A 23,122-nucleotide genomic window follows, 5' to 3' on the forward strand; every position below is an offset into this window, starting at 1 on the left:
ACCTCTTCTTGTCCTGGCTCTGCCTGCCCTCCCACCCTTCTGTTGCTTTTTTCATAGAATCATAGGGCTGGAAGGGACCTCAGGAGGTCATCCAGTCCAGCCCCCTGCTTCAAGCAGGATCAGCCCCTATTAAGTCATCTCAGCCAAGCTTGTCAAGCTGGGACTTGATCCAGTGGGCTGGGAGGCAGGTTCACATGTACTGCATGTACTGATGGTTTTCTTTTTCTTTTTTTTTGTTACACCTTAGCAAGGGCCTAGCCCCGCAAAGTGCTAAGTATCTCCTTGAAGGGCTGTGAACTCTCAAATGGTGTGGCAATCAGTGGGGCTTAAAGAGACTTGGTTCTGCTCAAGATTGTTTCCAGTGCTTCAAGGACACAGGGTCCTACAATCCAGTTAGAGGCCACTGTCTGAACCATGAAGGTCAGGAATGGGGAGGGACTCAGTAACAGCAGTGCTGGAGTCATGAAGTTCATTAGCATGGTCTATGCACATCCTGAGCAATTTTGCAGTTTGCTGATATGACCCTGAAGGCTGTTTTGGGGCTTCCACAAAAACATGATCTTAACAGTGACAGAGCGATAGCCGTGTTAGTCTGTATTCTATCAAAAACCAAAAAGCAGTCATGCAGATCTGAAGAAGTGGGTCTGTCCCACAAAAGTTCATCACCTAATAAACTATTCTGTTAGTCTTTAAAATGCTATATGACTGCTTTTTTGTTATGATCTTAATAAGCAGCTCTTTTTAGCCTTGGAGGGCTTTACACAGGCCAAAAAGTCAGGGCCACTTTCTTTGGGATAGAACCCTTATCTACAAAGCCCGCTGGAGTTGGTGGTAAGGTTCCAATTGATTTTAATGGGCTTTGGATCAGGCCCTTTCCTGTTTGAGAGGCACTTTGGTATAAATATAAATCTCCTGGGGCTTTTACTGATTTATTATGTTTTGATAGATTTGCAACCTCAGTAAAACTATTGTTTGTTCTAGGCCAACCCTGAGTGTTATGCAAACATCTCTGTTTCTCCTCATCTAACTTTTGGAAACAAATTAAAATGTGGGGAGATCAAACATTCTCTCTCTTTGCATTTGGGTAATGAGAGCCTACCAGATTAAAAATGCAATTATTGACTGTATAGAGGTACACCTGGCCAAAAATGCATCCCAATGCTGAAATAACGGGTCAAATCATATAAATGAAAATGATCTGTACAAATATCTTTACATTAGAACTATTTTACCTACTGAATTTAAAAATATGCATTAGCTATAGATAGAATGATGGAATCAAAATATGTTTCTTTTTAAGATTTGAAGCCTATGAAACTAGCAGTGAATCTCTCTCTTAAAACATCTCACTCTGGAACCTATAACAGTGATTGTCCCATAAGGTCAAAAAATCCCTACAAACTATCAACCCCTTCTAATTATTTTACTAGCACTGTCTGAAATGTAGGTGGAATTTTTGCCTTCACAATCTTGAGCATTGTTAATAAATGAAAGCATTTAACTACTTATAAATTCATTTAACACATGTTTTATTTTAGGTTGCATTTACTACAGCATCGGTTTAGATCCCTACGCTAGTTGTAATACTTATTTTTGGGCTATCAAGTGATTCAAATTAATTGTGATTAAAAATTAAATTACAATTGACTGTGTGATTAATTGTGCTATTAAACAATAATTAAGTGTGATTTATTTAAATATGTTGTAGATATTCTAGCTCTTCAAATATTTCTGTTTTCAATTATAACACTGAATACAAAATGCAGAGTGCGCACTTTGTGTTTTGATTACAAATAGTTGCACTGTCTAAAAGAAAAGAAATAATATTTTTCAATTCCCCCATTACAAGTACTGCACCGAAATCTCTTTAGCATGAAAGTTGCTTATCCATGTAGAATTATGTGCCAAAAAAAACCAACTGCATCCAAGAATAAAACAATGTAGAACTTTAGAGCCTACATGTCCACTCAGATCTACTTCTTGTCCACTGAGATAAACAAAGTTGTTTACAGTTGCAGTTTACAACATCACCTGAAAGCGAGAACAGGTAAGTCATATGACATTGTTGTAGTCGGCCTTGCAAAATATTTATGCATGAGATGCACTAAAGATTCGTATGTTCCTTCCCGCTCCAATCACCATTACAGAGGACATGTATCTATGCTGCTAATAGGTTCTCCTCAGTAATGATCCAAAGCAGTGAAGACAAATGCACATTCATTTTCATCGTCTAAGTCAGATGCCACCAGCAGAACACTGATTTTCTTTTGGAGGGGCCCTGGCTCTGTAGTTTCTGCATTAGAATGTTGCTATCTCCTGTCTCTTTCAGATTTTGGAAGGCACTTCAGATTTTATGCCTTGAGTCAAGTGCTGTAGCTACCTTTAGAAATCTCACATTGTTACTTTCTTTGTGTTTTGGTAAATCTACAGTAAAAGTGTTCTTAAAACAAACAAACAAACAAAAAATGCGCTGGCTCATCATCCAAGCTGAACCGTTACGTCCATAGAATGGTTTGGTGTGGTCACTCCTGGGCCTGCGCTTTGGGAGGCCCTGTGGTGGCTGCCTCAACTGTCTTATGGCTGGGCCCCAGGGCAGCCAGTGGATTACCTGGCACAGAGTGGCAGCAGGGTTTGCCCTCCCCACATACTCACTGTGGCAGCAGATCTGGAGACGCCTGATCTGCTCTGCCCCACCCCGCTGCCTTGTCCCAGCCAGCCGCGCTGCACGTCTCTGCGACTGTAGCAAGTAGAGTGCCCCAGCCCCAGGGAGCTCTGTTTCCCACTGCCACAGAGTGCAGCAGACTGGGAGAGTGCGAAGGATAGAGTGCAGCAGGCTGCGGGCTTCTCTGGAGCCTGCCGCCATGGTGAGTTCCCTGTAATCTTGTGGCTCATGTTCCTGGGGGTGGGGCAGGGACAGAAAAGGGTTAGGGCTTGGGGGAGGGGTGGGGCTAGGGTTGCTAGACATCCAAATTTCTGTGGGGACATCTCTGAGTAAATGCAGGATGCAGGACTTGTCATGAAAATTCCTTGGCCCTGGCCAGGGTTCTCATGGCTGAGTCTACTAGTGGGGCTCTGCTCCCCAGCCAGCTCCCAGCCATGGGAATCCTGGGTTGGGGGACCCTGGCAGCCTTGTGGCTTGGAGCCAGCTGGGGCATGGGGTTGCCCAGCCAGGTGGTAGCCTCCCAGCTGTGGGACTGCTGGGGTCCCTCAGTCCGTCCCCAGCTGGAGATATTGTGGCTGTGGCTGCCTGTCCCACAAACCTTCCCCAAAAATCTGGCAACCTTAGTCATACAGCCTGTGATGAGGGGTGGGGTTTCCCCAGGCCCTGTGCCCCCCTAGGGATGATCTTGTGTCCAAGGCTGCTATAACATGAAATATATGGCAGAATATGTGTAAAACACAGAGCAGGAGAGGTACAAATCTTCCCTAAGGAGTTCAGGCACAAATTTAATTAATGCATTAATTTTTAATGAGCATCACTAGCACGATGCTCCAAACATATCCTCAGCAATGGTGGCAGAAGAACAAAGGATGTATGACTGTTTAGCATATTTGGTGTATAAATATCTTGCAATGTCAGTTACAAAAGTGTCATTGGAATGCTTATTCTCATTTTCAGGTGACAATGTAAATAAGGAGCTGGTAGCATTATTTCCTATAAATACAGATAAATTTGTTTCTCTTAGAGGAACAAGTAGAACAGAGTGGATTTGTATGTTCTAAAGATTTATGTTGTATGGTTTTGAGTGCATTTATGTAACAATCTATATTTGTAAAGTTGAACTTTCATGATAGAGATTGCATGGCAGTATTTGTATGAAGTAAATTGAAAAATGCTAATTCTTTTATTGTTTTTCCAGTTCAAATATTTGTAATAAGAGTAATATAAAGCGAGCACTGGTAACTTTGTATTCTACATTGTAACTGAAAATGTAGACAAAAATCCAAAATATTTAAGACATTTCAGTGGGCTTTCTAGTGTTTAGCTGTGTGATTTAAAACCATGATTAACTGCAATTAATTTTTCCAGTTAATTGCATGAGTTAACTGTGATTAAACAGTACTAATTTACTGATTTATATTAATTGCTTCATATGGTCATTCGTGATCTGATAAAAAGCTGACCTTTAGTTACATTGTTCTTAGTGAGCATAGAGAAGAAAGTTTATATTTCTCAGAAATGCTGTAGTAAGCTTCATGAAACTGATCTTGTTGGTTCAGTGCCACAGGCATACACATGAAGTGTATTATTTACTATTTGGTGTATTTATGAGCTGTATACGCATGAAAATCAATATGTATGCAAATACAGGGCATTCATTTGTACAGCTTTGGCAATTCAGGACGTGACAAGAATGCTACGGTTAGTGTGATCATATTCAAATTTTATTTAAAAATAATAAGATTATAAAAATAAAAGGGAAAAAAGGAAAAATTCAACTTTTTGCCGTAAGAACCAAGCTATTGCTATATCATCCAACCCATTCTTTACCTTAGAGAGAGAGAGAGAGAGAGAGTGTAACACACTTCTTAGAGTCATGCAAAAATAAAACAAAAGGAAAATCTGGTCCAAACTGTACATGAAAAGGAAGATTGCTACACGGTTGGTTTGGTGTGATTAATAAGGAAAAAGGGGACAGAGCTACAGGCAAGATTTGTAAACATGTCTAAAGGATTTGGAAGCCAAGTTCTCATTAAAATCAATGGAAAATTTCCCCTCTGTTAGGACACAATTCCCACAAACATATTTGTAAATTTCCCCCGAAGTGCTTAGAAATTACCAGTTTGGTTATGTTGTCCTTGATAATTTGCTGTAGCGAATAATTACACCATGGGCATGTTGTCCTGCTCTCCTGTTGCATCTTTCTACCGCACTCCTGGGACATGTAGGCACATCATCCCTACCATAAAGAGTAGCACACTAGGAGGCTGCTTCCATCTTTTTGTCTACACTCTTTCCTGCAGCTGCTTATCTCATGCAGATGCTCGGCCTAGCGAGCCTAACTGTGGGAAAGTGGACACCAGTTTATAAAGTATTAAATGACTTATCATCATGAATGTTAATGGCAAAGGTGTAAAAGGGAGACAAAGACCAAATCAATCTAAACAAAAAGGCCTAGTGATATAAGTCAGTGGATGTTAGTCATAGCTAGTAAAAGAAAGCAGAGGGACTAGCAATCAATGGACTGAAAGTGGTGTGCTGAAAAGCAGGCTTTAATTGGTGGACCAGATAACCAGAGGATGGACTATTCCATGCAATGCTCCCCTCTGGGATTCTCAAAAAAGAGACTTCTGAGGAACATAAGCAACTGCCATGCTGGCTGACTGAAAGTTGGGAGACCAGGAAGAAGAGGGGCTTCACTGTGATGGCTGCCACCTGACATCTCCTGAGATCCACAGTGACACTCCTAGGCTTGATCCTGAGAGATGTCCTAACCAGACTGGGTCAAAGTAAAGGCCCTAGATGAGATCATCCCTTGCACTGGCTTCAGCTAAATCCCAAACACTATCTTGAGTGTGAGCTTTAGTTACCCTTTGTGTGTTCTTTTCCTTCTCCATGTATTTTTTTTCTCTTGCCTCTCTTAGTTGCTTTCCATTTAATAAGAGTTTCATTAGTTGGTCAAGACTCTATATTTTGCCAGATGGCTGTAAACCTTTGAGAAGAGGAACAGCTAAAAGCCATGTCCTAAAATAGGCTGATGTGAGTATTAGTTGCCAGGTTTTATCAAGTAGCTTATAAGGCCATATGCCACACTTGTGTTCTTCTAGCAGTAGGAATGGATAGAACCTCTGTTTGCCATCTTTGCTCATCTTTTTTCTAGCCATCTGTGTATATTTGTCTTGTTTGGTTTTCAGGAAACAGGATGAGATTCTACCAACAGTGACAGTAACAGCTCTAACCCATCTCACCTAACCTTTTATCTCCCCTCCATCCCCAAGGTCATTATTACCATCTTTAACACCATCTGAGAGACCATCAGTCATGGTTTTTATCATTCTAAAGATTGCCTACAGCTAAAAAAAGATTATCAATACTGTTAAAAATTTGTAGTTTTCTTTAAGGTAAACCCTAGGATACCTTGAAAGTCTTTAACTTGCTTGACCTCCTATCTCATGTGAAAACTACAAACTGCTTTGTCTTCACCACGGATTTTGCCATGTGTTAGCTAACTTGAGTGAAGAATATACCCTACCCTGAAAATAATAGTGTATATGAGGAGCTAACTTGGTTTCAACTCTTGAATGGAAGAATTCAAACTAAACCTTGCTGGTTAAAATTTATGTTCTCCATTCCTTATTTTCAATTATTCCCATGAGGGCATAATGGGCCACCTCGTTCTCAGGAGAGAAGGTAGCTTGGTTGTTTAACCCCTTTTGTCCTGAATTTTTGTTTCTATGGGCAAAGTGTGTCACATAAATGGCTAATAAGTATTGCAGAATTTTAATAAAGTGATGGTTCATCTCAGGAATCTAGCTTCTCACACAAGTTTGTTGAGTGGTTTGAATCCTGTGGTACCTTATAATTTTTTATATTTCCAGTGTGGTCGGTACACAAAACAATTGGTGGAAGTGTGCCAAAAGAGGAATATGAAGTCTAGCTCCACTTCAAATTTCCCTGCATCTGAGTCTGCTCAGACTTAGGGTATTCACTGAGACTTATCTTCAGTGGTTACAGCTATACCTATGAGAGTGTGAGTGTGTGTGGTTAAATACCCAGATGGTGTAGTTTGCAACACTGTACTTTCACATCATCATTTTTATTCAGTTAGTAGAGGTTAGCCAGAGAGGTGTGTGTGTGTTTTTTTTCTTTCACTGCGCTCACTAAAACAACCAGAAAGTACATGTATGAAAAGGACAGTATTCTCTGAAAATGTTTAAAATCACTTTGTGAAAGTTTCATATAGACAAATAGACACTTCAATTGCAACTTCAGCACAAGAGAATATTGACTTTTCCCACTAAAAATGCAATATAAAAATATTTTCAAAGCACCTAATAAACATCATAGAACATATAACAGTTAAATGGATGTAATACTTACCCAGCTAGCCCACCAAAAATCTCATTGACATAGGAATAATCCCCTCCTGATTTTGGGATAGCAACTCCTAGCTCGGCATAACATAAAGATCCAAGGACAGCAATCCCTCCTCCAAGCACCCAAACAATGAGAGCTAGGCCCACGGACCCAGAGTGTTCCAGAACTCCTTTTGGTGAAATAAAGATTCCAGAACCAATAATGTTACCTGGAATAAACAAAAAAATTGGTGGGATGTTAGAGGAAGGAGAGAGACGCAAATTGTTTCATTGCTTTTCTAAGATTTGATTGCATTTATGTTTCATCAAATTGTAAGGAAAATGTTGCAATTTAGTAAAAATCAAGCAAAATGAAGAGCATTTTAGGTCTGCTGAAGGCTGAAGCAATTGTGGGAAGCTGGTGAATATCTCTTTGTACCACAACACCGCAGTTATACACATTTTAACAATTGGTAAAACTGGAGCTGTCACTTGCACTGTCCCCAGGGTTCAGGAATTTATTGACAAAAATGATATTTCATCACTTCCTAAGAGGAGTCTAATATATGGTCCATCTACAAGATGACGCAGAGTCTAAATAACACATGATGTGTCTACAATGTGGATGATCAATTGGAAGCTATTACCAGGGGCTCTGGAAAAAGGAACAAATCCACATTAGAGTTTGCACTTGAAAAAAATCTCTAAAAAGACTGAAGTTCTTGAAGTCCATTAAAGTCCTGATACTTCTCATACATGCTCAGTGTCCGTGGAGTGTTAAGGGATAAAGGGATGCATGTACAATATGTAGGGCAATGTAAACTTTGTAGTACTTGTGATTGATGAATGAACTAAAGTAACACATATCAGAAGGGTAGCTGAGTTAGTCTGTATCTTCAAAAGAACAAGAAGTCCTGTGGCACCTTATAGGCTAACAGATTTTTTTGGACCATATGTTTTCATGGGCAAAGACTCACTTTGGCAGATGCATCTGATGTGGAGGGTCTTTGTCCACGAAAGCTTATGCTCTAAAAAAATCTGTTAGTCTATAAGGTGCCGCAGGACTTCTTGTTGTTTTTGAAGTAACACTAGAATTACAAAGAGAAAACTGGATTGTAGCAGAATTTTTCTGTCACATGGAGCCTGTATATACTTTCACTGAACTCAATGGAAATTCTGCCATTGTCTTCTCTGGCTGCAGGAGCAAGGCCATAGATCAAAGACCAACCCTAACGGGAAAGACATCCCTGTTAGACTTGCGATTTTCAATATCCATCTCCTGGCCAGATTAAGTACACATTTTTTTTTCCAATCTCAAAATTTCTATGAAGAGAATAGGCAAAATCCTCTAGTAATAACCTACAAGAAGACGTCTCTGTGCTTGCATATGTGCATAAAGTTGCATAACCTTGAGACACAATTGTTGAACTGCAATGGAATCACTAAAAATCCTGGATATCACCAGAATCAACACAGTTGTCCGTCTTCGATCCTGTAACAAAATTGAATCTCTTAAATACATCCCCCCAGATGACACCATTTTTTGTAGTAAAAACTACAAGGTGCTTTACACTGGTGATTAATTGCACCTGCCCATTGTAAGTGACTCTGTCCTCTGAGGATGCCTTTGAGTGCTACATTGTCTGCATGAGGTAATCTCATGGTCTGTCATTAAAAAGGAGCAAAATCCAAGGCAAGAGCAGACTCAGAATTTGATCCTATTTGTATTCAGAGGGAACTATGTGTGTATGTGCATAGAAATGGATTAAAGATTGATTACAGAGTGCTGTTTAAGATTTCCCTTTGGATTTACAACCTAGTATAAGTCTCGATCATTATAAAACTGAATTATGTATTTAAAAATCAAATGATTCCTTTCACCCCCTCCCCCAGTAAAGCAAAGTGCTGCTCTATTTCAAAATTATTGTTTTGAATTGTTTGTAGAATGAAATATTTTTCACACAAGAATATAGAAGTATTCAAAATTGAATTTTCATCACCATTTTGAAATGACTAAGTGCTGGACTGAATCACACACACACACAAGGAATTCCTGTTGAATATAGATTAGAATGACTGAAAAACGGGATAATCTGGTTAATATGAAGTTTGTGGCAGAGCAACCTGCTGGCTGACACTTGAGATCAGGACAGTGAAAGTCTAATTAACATTCACAATAACCTTCTCAAAGGAAGACAGTCACTCTGGGTGGAATGCTAAACTAGTCTGAAGGAACCTGATGTGTCAAGCTGGAACAAGAATAGCCGTGCAAATAAACTGCCTTCTATACCAGTGATGTGCCACAGGTCCAGAGCATGCCTTTTGAGAACTACAGATTACACAAAAATCCTGATACAATAAGACTGAATGCATAGAAATTGATAGTTTCAGGAAAATACAAAAAGGACGGTGGATATTGTGCCAGAGAGAAATGTATGACTAGGCGCAGAACCTGAGTAAAACCCCATTGTCCCCAGATCAGACTGGAAAAAAAGGGTTGTGTGACTGCTATGGCAAGGCATGCTAATGACATTTAAATATCAAAGTAACCTGAGAGCACTGCAATTTCTGTGACAGTACTTGTTGGTACTGAGTGCTGGCACCTCGGCAGCCCCAGCTGTGGGATTGGCTGGGGGGGGTGGGGGGAGGGGCTGCATTTTTCTTTTATTTACCAAAAAAGCACTTCCTGAGAATACAGTAAACCCTTGAGTTAAATGGGGATTGCATTTCTGCATCCCCCACGTAACTCAAATTTTTGCACAAGTTGTGGGCTTGCAGAGAGCCGTGAAACTGGTCAGTTTCCTGGCTCCCAGAGTGGTGGGGAGCTAGGAGCCAGGGGCAGCCTGGTTCCTGTCTCCACTGCTTGTGGGACCTGCGAAACTAACCAGCCATGTCTTCCCAGTGACCTTTCTTCTGCACAGGGGGACTACTTCAACTGGCTCCCTCCGAAGAGCCCCCCATATCCCCACCCCAACAAGGACCCAGGGGTGCTAGCTGCTACTGGGGGAAAGCGTGCCCTGGCAGCTAAGATTTTTGGGGCTAGCTGCTACCAGGAAGAAATCTCCCCCGGCAGCTATGATATTTGGGGCGTTGCTGCCATCCATGGTGTTGGCAGTGTCTGTGCAGTGAAGAGGGAAGACAAAAATCTTTTTTCTTAGCCTCTTCTATCCTCTTTCATCTAACTTTGGACTCCTTCACACAGGAAAGAATGGGTGGAGGGCCAACTGAGAATACAGACTGTGCCCAGAAGCTGTATAATGGACTGGAAAGCCCAAGACTCTCCCCTCAGTAACAATTTTTTCAAAACTTGACTAGTCAACTCTTTCTTCATGCTTTTCATTGTCCCCGTATTATTTTCAGGGATCCGATGCAATCAAGGGAGGGGGGACAGTCAGTGGATGGCCAGTTAAGAAGACTCACATTTGGTGATTTTTATAAAATTCTTGATAATTCAGTTACTGAAAAAAGAGGTTTCTATTAACTCTGCCATCTTTGGTGATATCCTACTTTTCCTTCCTGCCAACTGGAAAAATGGATGTTTGCTTACCACAGGAGGGGAATGAGGGTAATGCAATGTGGGAAGACGTCCAATACCAGCAAAAATACCCAAACTGCTACAATGAAGGAATTGTGGGATAGGTTCCCATAATACACTGCTGCAACAGTCAACATTTGCTGATTGAGTGTGGCAGCAATAAGTCAACTTTGTGAGGAGCATGTGGGGAGGTGAGGATAGTCAAAATCAAATGTATAAAATCCAACATTAGAAAATTGATATTAATAAATCTGAATTTATCTCTTTGTGTAGATGTGGATGGAGTGTTTGTGTCAATGCACAGTGCAGTACACTGGGATTAAGTATCCCCCAGTACAACTTGCCACTTTTCACTGTCCTGTCTTTAGGAAAGTTTTGGCAATTCATCATGGGGCAGAAATGAGCTGTACAGGGGTGTCTGGAAGCAAAGGTCAACTTCCTAGTGTGCAACTCTCTCCATTCCAGCATATCTATATTCCACACTTTTCATACTTTTTTTTTTCCAAAGTCCTACAAACGTGGGTGGTTCTCCTTGCTGTCGGCCATCTCTGACAGAATCAGGTAGCCTGTGCAGCTCTGCTCTACTGTCATCACCTTTGCAAGATCAGGAGCATGATCCTCCAGTATTTGCAGAGGCAAAGAACCACCGAATGGAGGGGAGGAGGAACATGATGATATCTTGGCAGACAGATAACTGTGGGACATAGGGAACACCAATTAATGAAAGCATTTAAACTTATGCTCAAGTGCTTTTCTACAGTCAGACAGGCTGACTGCTGAATCACGGTTTCAAATATAGTGATAGTCCATGTCTGCAACCAGCTGCACAATGTATTTCTAGTTGGAAGAGTCTTCATAAGAAAGAAGGTGTTTTGTTTCCCTCCCATCCCAGAATATTAACAACTTGAATATAGATGCAGGGTATACTGCAAGTGCAACATTAGAATTGATTTGTCTCTCACTACCATTGCAATGGCTGGAAGTTTCCACTTAAAAACTAGAGGTATTTCAAATCAAAGTGGCTGTTGCTCTTATTTCAAACTGCCAGCCCTGCAAATTCCACCTGAGATCTGAAAATCTGTTTCTCCTGGCTTTTGTGTCATCACTAGTAATAATGATCCTGTTATTACATTTTAGTTGACAATGTTGCTGATCCAGGACACTGATTAGAATCCATCTCGTTCTCATGGAGATGCATTGTCTCTGCATGGCTAACAGGATAAAATACTTGTTTTTGTCCATAAAATTAGTTTATGTGGCTGTAAGTCACACAAGGAGCGCATTTGTTGAGTAATAAAGTGTGATTTATAGTCCTTACATACTTTTAGTTTAAGAGCAACTTCATAAAAATGACTGAGGAGGGAAGATAATATCAACACTAGATTATGTAAAATAATGTTAAAATTAAATATTATATATAGCCCATCTTTAAGCTGAAATATATTTTAATCTTTGATTCAGAATTAACTGTCTACAATTTGTACTAGCTTAATAGGTTTTGATGTAAATAACTCATACAAACATCATTTATAATGTGAATGGAGTTGTTGTGGATCTTCCTTACTGTAAGACTGCACAGTTGCGACAGGGAATGGAAAAAATCTGTATAACGTAAAATAACATGTTGTAGTGTTATACTTTGTACATAGACCTCAAAATTTAAGTTTTCATTATTTTTTCCAGGATCATTTTGATTCTAGTGCTCAAATATTAAAGTTTCTAGTTTAATTTGCTATTTGGATTCAGATAATATTCTTGTTTAAGGCTCTTGTGTTTAAAAAAGTACATGAACCACCCAGAAACAAAGGAGAAAAGGTGTGATGGATGATAGTATGGTATAATGGAGAGACAAGGAGCTGGCTCCTTGCTACTGTGGTAATGAGCACAGTATAAATGCCTGAAACCTAGACAGTCGGGATATTCCATTCTAGAGTTTGTCATGTGGTCTTGGACAAGATACGGAACCTCTGCATAGCTCGCTTTTCCATACCTAAAACAGAGACAATACTAACTTTTCTGAAGTGCTTGAGGTCATCTTTAAAAGGATATAAAATAAATACAAAATATCATTATTATTATTTATTTTCCTAACAAATTGAAAGGTGGTGGGCGAGCATGGTATCTAACAGAATTTGACTGATCCTTCCTGTACATTCAAAACTGTTCATTACTGATGATTCTCCCTTCCTACTGAGTAGAATCCTGATTGTTAAAGACAGATTTTATGGCAAACTGGCTGCAATTATATTAAACAAAAATATGATAGCCCAAGTCAGTGAATTGTATTGTATCCATTTCCATAGAAATAGTGTATTTTCATGCCCTTATGAAAAAGTAATTCCGGCTGAGTATACATAACTGAGAAAGCAGGATAGCTGAATGAATGGGCAAGGTTATAACATTGAAAAATGAATAAGGAAAAAATATTTACTAGATAAATTCATGGACATTAGGGTCCATCTGTGGCTATTAGGCAGGATGGTTATTTGTCAGAGGCTGGAAACACATGACAGAAGAAGGATCACTTGATGATTCTGTTCACTCCCTTTGGGGCATCTGGCATTGGCCATTGTTGGCAGATGCAATACTGGGCTAGATGAACATTTGGTCTGACTCAGTATGGCTATTCTTAGGTTCTGATTATTCTTTGATACTGTAATCTGTAAACTTTCTCAGTTAAATTGTCAGATTTATATCTGTTAAAATCCTTGACGTCCTTCATGTCTGGAGATGTCTTGAGGCAAAATTCTCCAGCGGTCTCATGGTGTTCTGCTATTGCTACACTTGAGATTCCAAAATGAGTTCAGCTCATACAGTTGAGCTCTGTCAAAAACCTGAGAAGATAATTTTGCCTTGTTGCACAAGGAAGATACTTAGAACCAGGTATGCTGGATATATCAAATGTAGCCAAAGAAATATTAGATCTCATAAATCTTCTGGTGAGACTCCACAGAATCCTTAAACTAGGAATAAAATGCATATTTCCAACTTCAAAAATCCTGAGACAGGGCAGACAGATACTCAAACATCATGAGATTAAAAACCGCACTTTGATTTTTCTTAGTCTATCTTTTGACTTTATAATTCCCCTACCACCGTGTATGAAACATTCAGTCTTTGAAAAGTCAAGAAAAATGCTCCTCCATGGATCTCAGATGAAGATGTCACTTACACTCTTCTCCTCCCTAGATGAGGAAACGGTAGAAGCAAAGATGCAGGATGTTGTGTGGCACACACACATTTACCTGAAAACCTTTTCATGACTCTCTAGGCTCCATTTACTGAGGTAAATGGTGTGAATAGTTTCTAAGTAGACTAGGGAAGGAGGTTGTATGATGAGTTCCAACAAACCAATGATTGGTGGCCACAGAAAACTGGACCTTAAATAAAAGGACAGAAAAAGTTTCCCTATCTCATCAAATCTTTTTAATTTTCCCCTTTTTTAAGTTTCAAAGCTGAATTAAATCAATGTTTTGTTGTAAAAAAGCATAATGTTTTGTTCTGAGTTCTAATAACATTTCAGAGTTATGTGCAGCCTCCATTCTCAAGGTGTTCATAACTTTGAGCGTCTACAGAACAGCAATGTAAAATAAGCAATTTTTATGATAAATTTTATCATGCCTTACGCCAAATTCTGCTGTTCCATTGAAGTAAATCTGAAGCAACGTATGTAAAATGTTGGAATGACTGGCTACACACCCGTGTATTTGAGATCAGAATGTTACACATTGTTCTGTTTGTATAAGTGAAACAAATGAAAAATTGCGTATTCCAAGAAGCGACATCTGTAAGTGAAGCATGCAATGGCAAAGGGAATTTTTGTATTAGCTGATTAATCTTATTGGAAGACATGTACACTTTTTAAGGAATAGACTAGCATCCCAGAGAGAAAATTACTATAGTACAACTATGACATATTATTTTTGTATAATTGTTCTGTGTCAGCTAATACCCGTACTGCAGTACTGTAACATTTAAATCAAATAACGTATTTTAACGACTTGTAATATTTATTGTGTGAGAGTACAAATGACAATTTCAAGGTGAGTAGTGTGCAAGTCTGATCCTGCTACCACTGGCGTTTGCCGGAGACCTCCGTGGAAACAGGATTAGGCCCTGTGCTTTTTATTGAGTTTTTCCAAAATTAATATTGCTTTCGTTGTTTGCGTAAAGATTTAATAAACATATAAAACCCAAAATGTTCTTATAATTAACATAGGAGCATCTGACCTGTATCTGTCTTGATTCCAATTATAGCACAGAGAGGGAGCCGTGCTAGTCTATACACTATCAAAACAAAAAGCAGTCAAGTAGCACTTTAAAGACTAGCAAAGTAGTTTATTAGAAGTGGGTCTGTGTCATGAAAGCTCACCTAATAAACTATTTTGCTTGTCTTTAAAGTGCTACTTGACTGCTTTTTGTTTTGATACAATTATAGCACAGTTTAAGCACTTCACACATTTATCCTCACAGCACCTCTTTTGCTACATCTACTCTAGAGACATCTGTTGACAGTAGTTACTGTTGGAAGAGATCTTCCAGCAAAACTTCTGTCAACAGAACACGCCCATGTACAAAACCAGATCGAAAGAGCAATCCGCTCTTTTGACAGAGAGCAGACAGAATGGTCAACTGGATGCTCAGCAAACAGGGCTGCCCGGTGAACCAGAAGCCCTGTCTGTCAACAGAGAGCCCCCTGTTGTGTCTACATGCCTCTTCTTGACAGAAAATGTCGACAAAGGTGTTATTCCTCACCAGGGTGAGGCAGAAGATTGTTAGTGGAAATGCCAAGTTTTGTTGACTGTTGACAAAATGCATTTTGTGTGTAGACACTGCGAGTTTTGTCAAGAAAACCAGGGGTTTGTTAACAAAACTCTCTGGTATAGATGGGAGGGAAGGGAAGGGAAGGGAACACTATTTGAGGGAAGGGAACATTATTATTCCCATCTTGCAAATGTTAGGGCTTTGTCTTCACTACAAAAAAAGTGTATTCTTGAGTTAAGCACATACCTCTTCTGTAGTGAAGACTGACTTGCACAAAGTCACACAGGATGTCTGTGGTGGAAGAGGGAATTGAGTCCCTACTACTCCAACCACTAGATTCCCTTAATCTTAGACAAAATATTAAGGATCCAGTTCTGAATTTCTTATACTTTCATTGGCGTCAGTAGGAAATCCTTCTCAACTTCCTCCAAATGATTAAAACCATCTAAATTATGTAAACAAAAGGCAATAATAGTATTTGTTTGTTCAGATCCTGAAGTCTGGCTGATCACTGGAATCTTAATTATCTCTTTATGATGTGATCAGCATTTCATCTTCAATCAACGGTGACATCAAAAACAGGATTACAACTTCAAGTGGGAAATAAGAAACAGGAATAGATGAACTTTTAAAGAAAGAATAATGCTTTTTTATTTTTGCGACTACATTTTGAAGCTCTCTCATCAGGCACCCTCAGGAGCTGATCACTGCCAAATGAGAGCATTTGTCAGACCAAGGGAGGTCAATACTGTCCAGCAGTATTACCAACACTTCCACTGCTTACTGGGCTCTTAGAAGACATTTAGGGGTCAATTAGAGATAAATAACAGGATAGAACACTGAGAGCCAGGACTGGTGGCTCTAAACAAATTGTATGAGGCCACAGGAAACTTGACAACACCCACGATAAATGGCCACCCACTAAATAAAATCATGCCAGATTACAGATGTTTCCGAAAAGATAGTTCCAGACTAGAGAGGTTCAACCTGGAGTAAAAATATTATGAAGAGGAACAGAAAGTAAAATGTAGCAATGACACAAGTTAAATGTTTATCAAAGACAAGTGTTCTACAAGACAGAAGCATCCCTTGAAAAACCACTTGTGTGGCACACATGAACCCTGAGAAGAGGTTCTGGAACAGAACAGATCTGTTTTTGGTTTACTCATTTGGGATATTAAGCTCAGAGACATCCCATATCCATTTTACAAAGTCTATACTTTCATTTTTTTGCCTTATACACTATAATTCTCTGAAAGAGAGTGGGAGAAATATGGACCTAGTAGCGATACGTGCTTGCTGTTGATGAAAAGGCTTGTTGTTCTGAATAATTTAGAGAAACACACTTATAAATTGTTCAAGAGAAGTTCATTCATGTGACAACATGGCCTCTGTACTACTGCCAAAGTCAGTGAGACCCTTGGATGAGCTACTCAGAATTTCTAGTCACTCAAATTAATTCAACCTCTTGTGTCCTCTAGCTCCTGCACACGATTCCAATATATGTTACTGTTCTGGGGAGAGAAAACATGTAACTGTTTGTTTTAAAGTTATTTTCTCCTTTTTTCATTATTCTTGGATATGGGAACCACTACCTTGAATATTCACTATTGCTAACTCCAACCATTCAAAAATAATGAGCCATCACCCCTCCAAAGAACTGGATTTTAAAAATAATAATTTTCAGGTTCTTTTTACCTGCCTTTTGGGTTTTGAGACCTTATGGTTCATATATTCAAGATTTTCTCTGAAGCCATGAAACACACTTTCCTTTTTAAAATCAAAGCTGAGATTCTCATCTATAATACTGATTCCAGGAACTTTAAGAAAACTGTCATATTGCAAGGCCCACGATAAAATTGAGAGTTGGCCGCACTGTATGCTGTTCCTAGTGATTGACTGAGATGGGCATCAAATGATGGGAGAGGAAGGGAGAAGGAGAGGGAGTATAGCTCATAATGTAGGAAAAGTTGTGTGAGATTTTATTTCTAAGTATTTTAACTTTGTTATGGTCCAAATACAGACCTAGAGTAAATAGCAGTGTCTAAGTGAGATTACAATAAGTGTGTTGTTTAAAATACTCATGAAGTGGAGAAAGAGAATGGATAGGAAACACTGAGAGGAAAACACCACTTTAGGAATGGGTATTACTTTGGAATACATCTGTTATGAATACAGCCACTCCAAATGTGTTAAGGCTACATCTACACAAGAAGCATCTGTCAATAGAAGTGACTGTTGGATGGGATTTCCTGGCAGAACTTCTGTTGACAGATTGTGTTTACACATAAAAGCACATTGAAAGAGCAATCTGCTCTGTAGACAGAGAGCAGCCAGACTGCCCAGCCCTTTCTCAACAGAAGGGCTGACCAGAAGCTCTGCAAACAGGGATGCCCGGTGAACTGGAACCTCTGTCTGTCAACAAAAGGGCCCCAGAGCATCTACACGGCTGTTTTGTCAACAGGAAACTATCGAGAAAGGTGTTATACATGAACATGGTGAGGTATAACACTGCCAGTGGATGTGCTGAGTTTTGTTGACAAACTGTTGATAAAGCACACTTTGCAGGTAGATGCTCTGCGGGTTTTTCCGACAAAAGCCCAGTTGCGCTGACTAAGAATAGGTTCTATGACAGAAAATGGACAGTACTGGTAAGAGGAGCTGTCATCAAAGGTCAGAGAGTTTTCTATTGAGATTTGAGTCTCTGAGACCTGTGTCATTAGTAAACCATATAAATAACATCAAGTGGACTGACCAGCTGTAAACCAATTAAATTGCTGGTGATATAGAACTCTGAGTGGGCTGGTGAAAACAAAGCAACTATTACACAAACTGCAGATCTGCCTTACAGCAGGCAGTGAACTGTCTGTTCCACAGATCAGTGCTCCAGGGACTAATTGAGAAGGGCTAATTAACCATTCCTTACAAAACATCAGATGTGTTCTGGTTTGACGGATATCATTGATGGACTATGTAGGGAATGCACAAAAAATAAGAATAAATTAGTGTGTTGACATTTTAAATGTATGCAGTATTTGTCTAAATAGGTGGAATTTGTTACTTCATTTGTGGGCTGTGAAACCTTTTTGTTGTTTGTATTCTAGGGCCATATGAAGGCCCCAAACTAGATTGGGAATGTAAACATGTAAACAGGCACATACCTGAGCTAGCCCTAGGTCTTCCCCTGAAGAGTCACCTGCCATTTCTATTTAGAATGTGACAAGGGAGGGGAAAAAGGGAAAGACAGGTGAACCAACTTGCCCAAAACCACACATCAAGTTGGTGGTAGAACCAGTCATAACATGTAGATCTCCTGAGTCCTAGTGAAGTGCCTCATGAACTAGACTATCCCACCTCTCCAGGATGATCTTAGATTTCATCAGTAGAAGGAAAATTCTCTTCTTTTGTCTCTTACTACAGAGCCAAATGGGGAGTAACCTCAAGCAACTTACCTAAATCATTTTGCCATCTGCTGTTTTTTATATTTCAAATATCGTACATTGCATTTTATTTTAAGTCAGTTGTTGAGCTCAGAAGTTTCAGACCAATTAAACTGTTTACAGACAAGTTTGGATTTCTATAAAAATGAAATAAAAATGCCTAGAATGAAACAGATTGGGACAGTGGCAGTACTGAGGCACTTCAACACAGATGTATAAAAGAAAAGGTGTTCTATGCTCAGTTTCCTCCCATTTGTTTAATTATGTCAGCTGCTTATTGGCCTTCGGGAGCCAAGGCTCATAAGTGGGAAGTTTTGTGACCAATCTAGGTTGCCATAATTTATTAGTGAATCCAAGATATGATGTACCCACAAAACCAATTAAGAAGCAACCAAGTGCAATTATAATACTGGTTCTAATCATACATTCATCAGAGGATAGGACAGTTGAATATGCTGCTAGCATCAAAACCTGTTACCTTTCAAAAACTTGTATGTGATTTACTCGGTATTAAGTTTTAAGTGCACTAAGGTTGTCTACGTAGCTTCCATTTGAGGATAACACACAGATGCAGCATCAGAACGTATACGTCCAAATATATATACACTTGACTCAGAGTGCTGAGCAGTGTTCATTTAATCTATGTCTAGACTAGGGTGTTTTGTCAACAAAACAGCCATTTTGTCAACAAAACCTGCAGAGAGTCCAGATTCCTAAGGGCATTCTGTTGACAGTAAGTTGACATAACCGCAGAACTTTTGTTGACAGCTGTACCCCACTTGCTGCAAGGAAGAATGCCGCTGTCGACATAGATCCATCAAAATGCCAATCTGGACGTTCTGGGGGCCCTTCTGTCAACACAAAGGGCTTCTGGGACACCAGGAAACCCTGTCTGCTGTGCTTCTGGTTGGCTGTTTTGCCAAGAGATCAGCTGGGCAGCCTGGCCGCTCTCTGACAGAGCAGATCGCTCTTTTGATCAGCTTTGGTAGTATGGATGTGATCTATTGACAGAAGTTTGTCACAAAATACCTTCTGAAAAAAACTTCTGCTGATAAATTACTCTAGTCTAGACATAGCTTTAGGGTCTGTTCCTGCACCCAGTTCTCACAGAATTCACTGGGAACAGACACTCTCTTCCTGCAGAGCATAATGGGAAATAACCTCAAGAAGCTGGGAACTGAGGATGCTCATAAACATGAACATTTGTGGGTTTGGGGCTTAGTTTCTTGGTTGGTTCACGTGTGGGCTGTGTTCCAGACTCAGTATGTCAAAACAGATTTGTCTTTTCTTTAACAGTGAATAGTAAAGTAAAAAGGCCATGTTTTAGCAAGTTCTTTGTTGAATAGGGATGATCTTAGCAAACATTTAAAGATAAGAATGAGCTTGAGTGATTTGAAAAGGGAACACATTGAGCTATCCTAGATAGATCATGTAATATCTTGTAGATGACCTATGTTCCAAACAGAGTATACGAGTTTAACAGCAAAAACAGCAGATAGCTCACGTAATGGTTTAGAAGAGAGAGATGCAGACTGAGGCTTGCGAGCCACAAGTGGCTCTTAATGTGTCTCCTGCTCTTTGCAGCACATGATATTAAAACACTGTGTCATTTAATTATTAACCAGTCTAAGTTATTAACTGGTCAGGATGCTTTTACTATGTTAATAACCAATTGTAGCTGATGAAATAATACTTGATTAGTCATTTTACTGTGAGAATAATATATATGTTTATAAATAATGAATTCAATCTCCTTTTGACTCTTCGGGGTAATGGTAAATGCTAATGTGGTTCCTGAACTACTAAGTCCGGAGTATCACTGGGCTAGAATTTCCTTCAATGTAAGTTTCTTTACCTTCAAGTAGAGCATGTAAAATACAGTATGAAAAACTGAGTGACAGAAATAAATCAATACAAAATCAAGACAGAAAAAAAGAGAAGTAATCAACCAGTTAATTTCATAGATAACTTAAAAGTCTAAGTATTGCATGAGTGGAAAATAAATTATGGCTCTCCTATTAATGAGATTATAACATTATTATACCAAATGGTTTAAAAAGTAATAGACTGATACTTTAATGTCCAGTGGCAATTGGTATTTAAAGAATGAAATGATCTTAAAATCTGACTTCAGTTCAAATATTTATGTCAGAATTCTTAGCAAGTAACAACATGACCAGTGATTATGAACTGTAATTCCAGCATTCCATCTGGATTTTCCTATTGTAAGCATTTGTAATCTGATTATGCTATGCCCAATTTGAAAGATTTTAAAAATTAGACTATTCACAATACTGATATGTTAATGCTTTAATGTTTTACAGGTTTATGAAGAAGATATTTGGCTTTTGAACTCAAAAATAAAAATATCAACAGGTAAGGTTTTCAGAAACCTGTTTTTGCTAATGGTGGCAGATGGTGATCAAAACAAATAATTAAATCATAAGTTTGGAAAAGCAGGTAAAGATTTCAGCTATACCTATAATAATATTGCATGAATCAGCAATACAAGACAATTTTATATTACATGTTCAGATATTTTAGACTATTACCCTGTTTAAGCCAGGTATTGTATTTTAATTTTTATAAATCTTTCATAATTGTGGACATTTGAAGAAACTTGAGATTTATAGTGCAGTATTTATCACCCCACCCCTCTGTCAATTCAACAAATAGATATTATTTAAAAGAATATATATTGAGTCTCAGTTTTCCAGGTAAATCATTTTCCTTAATAAAACAGAACGGTTTGGAAATACCAGAATCACAAATAGCACCAAGTTAAAATGGTGGTAGTTAAATACTGTCTGAGAGTCTATCAACAAGCAGAGATGCTTAGTTTCAAAGTTACACACAGTAAATCCTGGAGATTTACACAACCATGTTGCATGTCTCGGGTTAACACAACAGCCACCCCTGACAGGAGCAGTTTCCTGCTGCTGTTGGGTGTGGCAGCTGCTTCTGTCAGGGGTAGCAGCCACCAGTCAAGGTGATTGGTGAAAAAATGGGGAAAGAGAGAGAGAGAGAGAAAGAGAGGTTTTAGAGGGAAAATTAATGCAAAAAACAACAACAATTTGAAATTTATAGAGAATTTAAAGTGAGGGATAATAAAAAGGCTGAAAAATAGACAAAACAAGACTTGGAAGCAAAGATGGAGACTGGAAAGAGGAAACGAGAAGAAAACTGCAAGGAGATGATAAAATATTGTTTACTTTTTAGGAGCTCTGCTGTGTTCTGTATGATTTAATACAGAGGTCTGCAACCTTTCTGAGGCAGAGTGCTGAAATTTGATTTTTTGACCTCTGATTATGGTCTGAGTGCCAGTACTTAAAAGTCACTAATAGTCCTACTTACAAGAGCTTCATTAATGTACAAATTAAGGTACAGAGCTTTACCGCTTAGGTGATGGTTCGTAGCATTAGCTATTCTTTTGTTAATCCACAGGCAGCATGGCTTTCAGCAAACTCTCTCTGCATGGAGGAGAAGGGGTGGGGCTGGGCCGAGCACTCACCTCGTGCCAATGAAAATCGACTCGTGTGCCACTCTTGGTACATGTGCCGGGGTTGATGACCCCTGATTTAATGTCTTACACTGTTTAGTCAACCTGTTACAGGTTGGGTAAACCTTGTTGTTATGGGTTAGCAGTAGCACCCAAAATAGATATGTAAAAAAATCTCGGTTTCTTTTCTGATCATATAAATCTCTGAGTAAAAGCTAAGCCATGTGAGCTAAGAGGTTTCAAACAGAGAGGTACTGGGGTATCTCCTTGCATTTGGAATGGTGGAACTATTTTTGTGTCTGAGGGATACTGCACAAGAAGAGAGAGAGAGAAGCAGCTAGAACGTCCAGCAGACAGTGATAGAAATAATGGTAATGTGGGTCTGAGAGAGCATCTCGGGCATAGAGTGCTGCTGGACAGGCAGCTGGGAACAGTGAACAAAGGAATTATCTTTTGCTGTTTGATTCTAATTTGTTCAGGAAACAGGTGTTCACTATTAGCTTTATTAAATACACAAGAAATAGACTCACAGACTCTGACATGAGAAAGGACTTTCATTGTCATCTCCTCTGACCTCCTACTCATTGCAAGCCACAGAACTTCATCCACCCACCCTGTAGTAGATCCATAACGTCTTGCAGAGTTACTGAAGTCCTCAAATCATTACTTAAAAACCTCAAGTTACAAAGAATCTGCCATTTACACTAGTTTATTAATAACAGTTTACACTACTATTTACACTAAATATTTGACTCACCAGTTTTTAATAACACAAATTTTTATCTAGTCATTTGAATCAAAAAGGGGAAACATAACCAATGACCCCTTTTGCATTGGGCTATGGACTAAAAGGATCTGACAGCTGAG

At 39.1% G+C, this 23,122-nt stretch overlaps 1 protein-coding gene across 1 annotated transcript in view; it reads right to left on the reverse strand.

Moving 5' to 3' along the window:
• The window catches only part of SLC7A10 (solute carrier family 7 member 10), a 93,314-nt gene that overhangs the window by 27,112 nt on the left and 43,080 nt on the right, over positions 1-23,122 (reverse strand). Inside the window, exon 2 of the mRNA XM_075008932.1 lies at positions 7,043-7,247. Coding sequence (XP_074865033.1) covers positions 7,043-7,247 — 205 coding nt within the window. The remainder of the gene's footprint in view (positions 1-7,042; positions 7,248-23,122) is intronic.

The sequence above is a fragment of the Carettochelys insculpta genome, chromosome 14 (assembly GCF_033958435.1).
Source record: "Carettochelys insculpta isolate YL-2023 chromosome 14, ASM3395843v1, whole genome shotgun sequence".
NCBI classification, from domain to species: Eukaryota; Metazoa; Chordata; order Testudines; family Carettochelyidae; genus Carettochelys; species Carettochelys insculpta.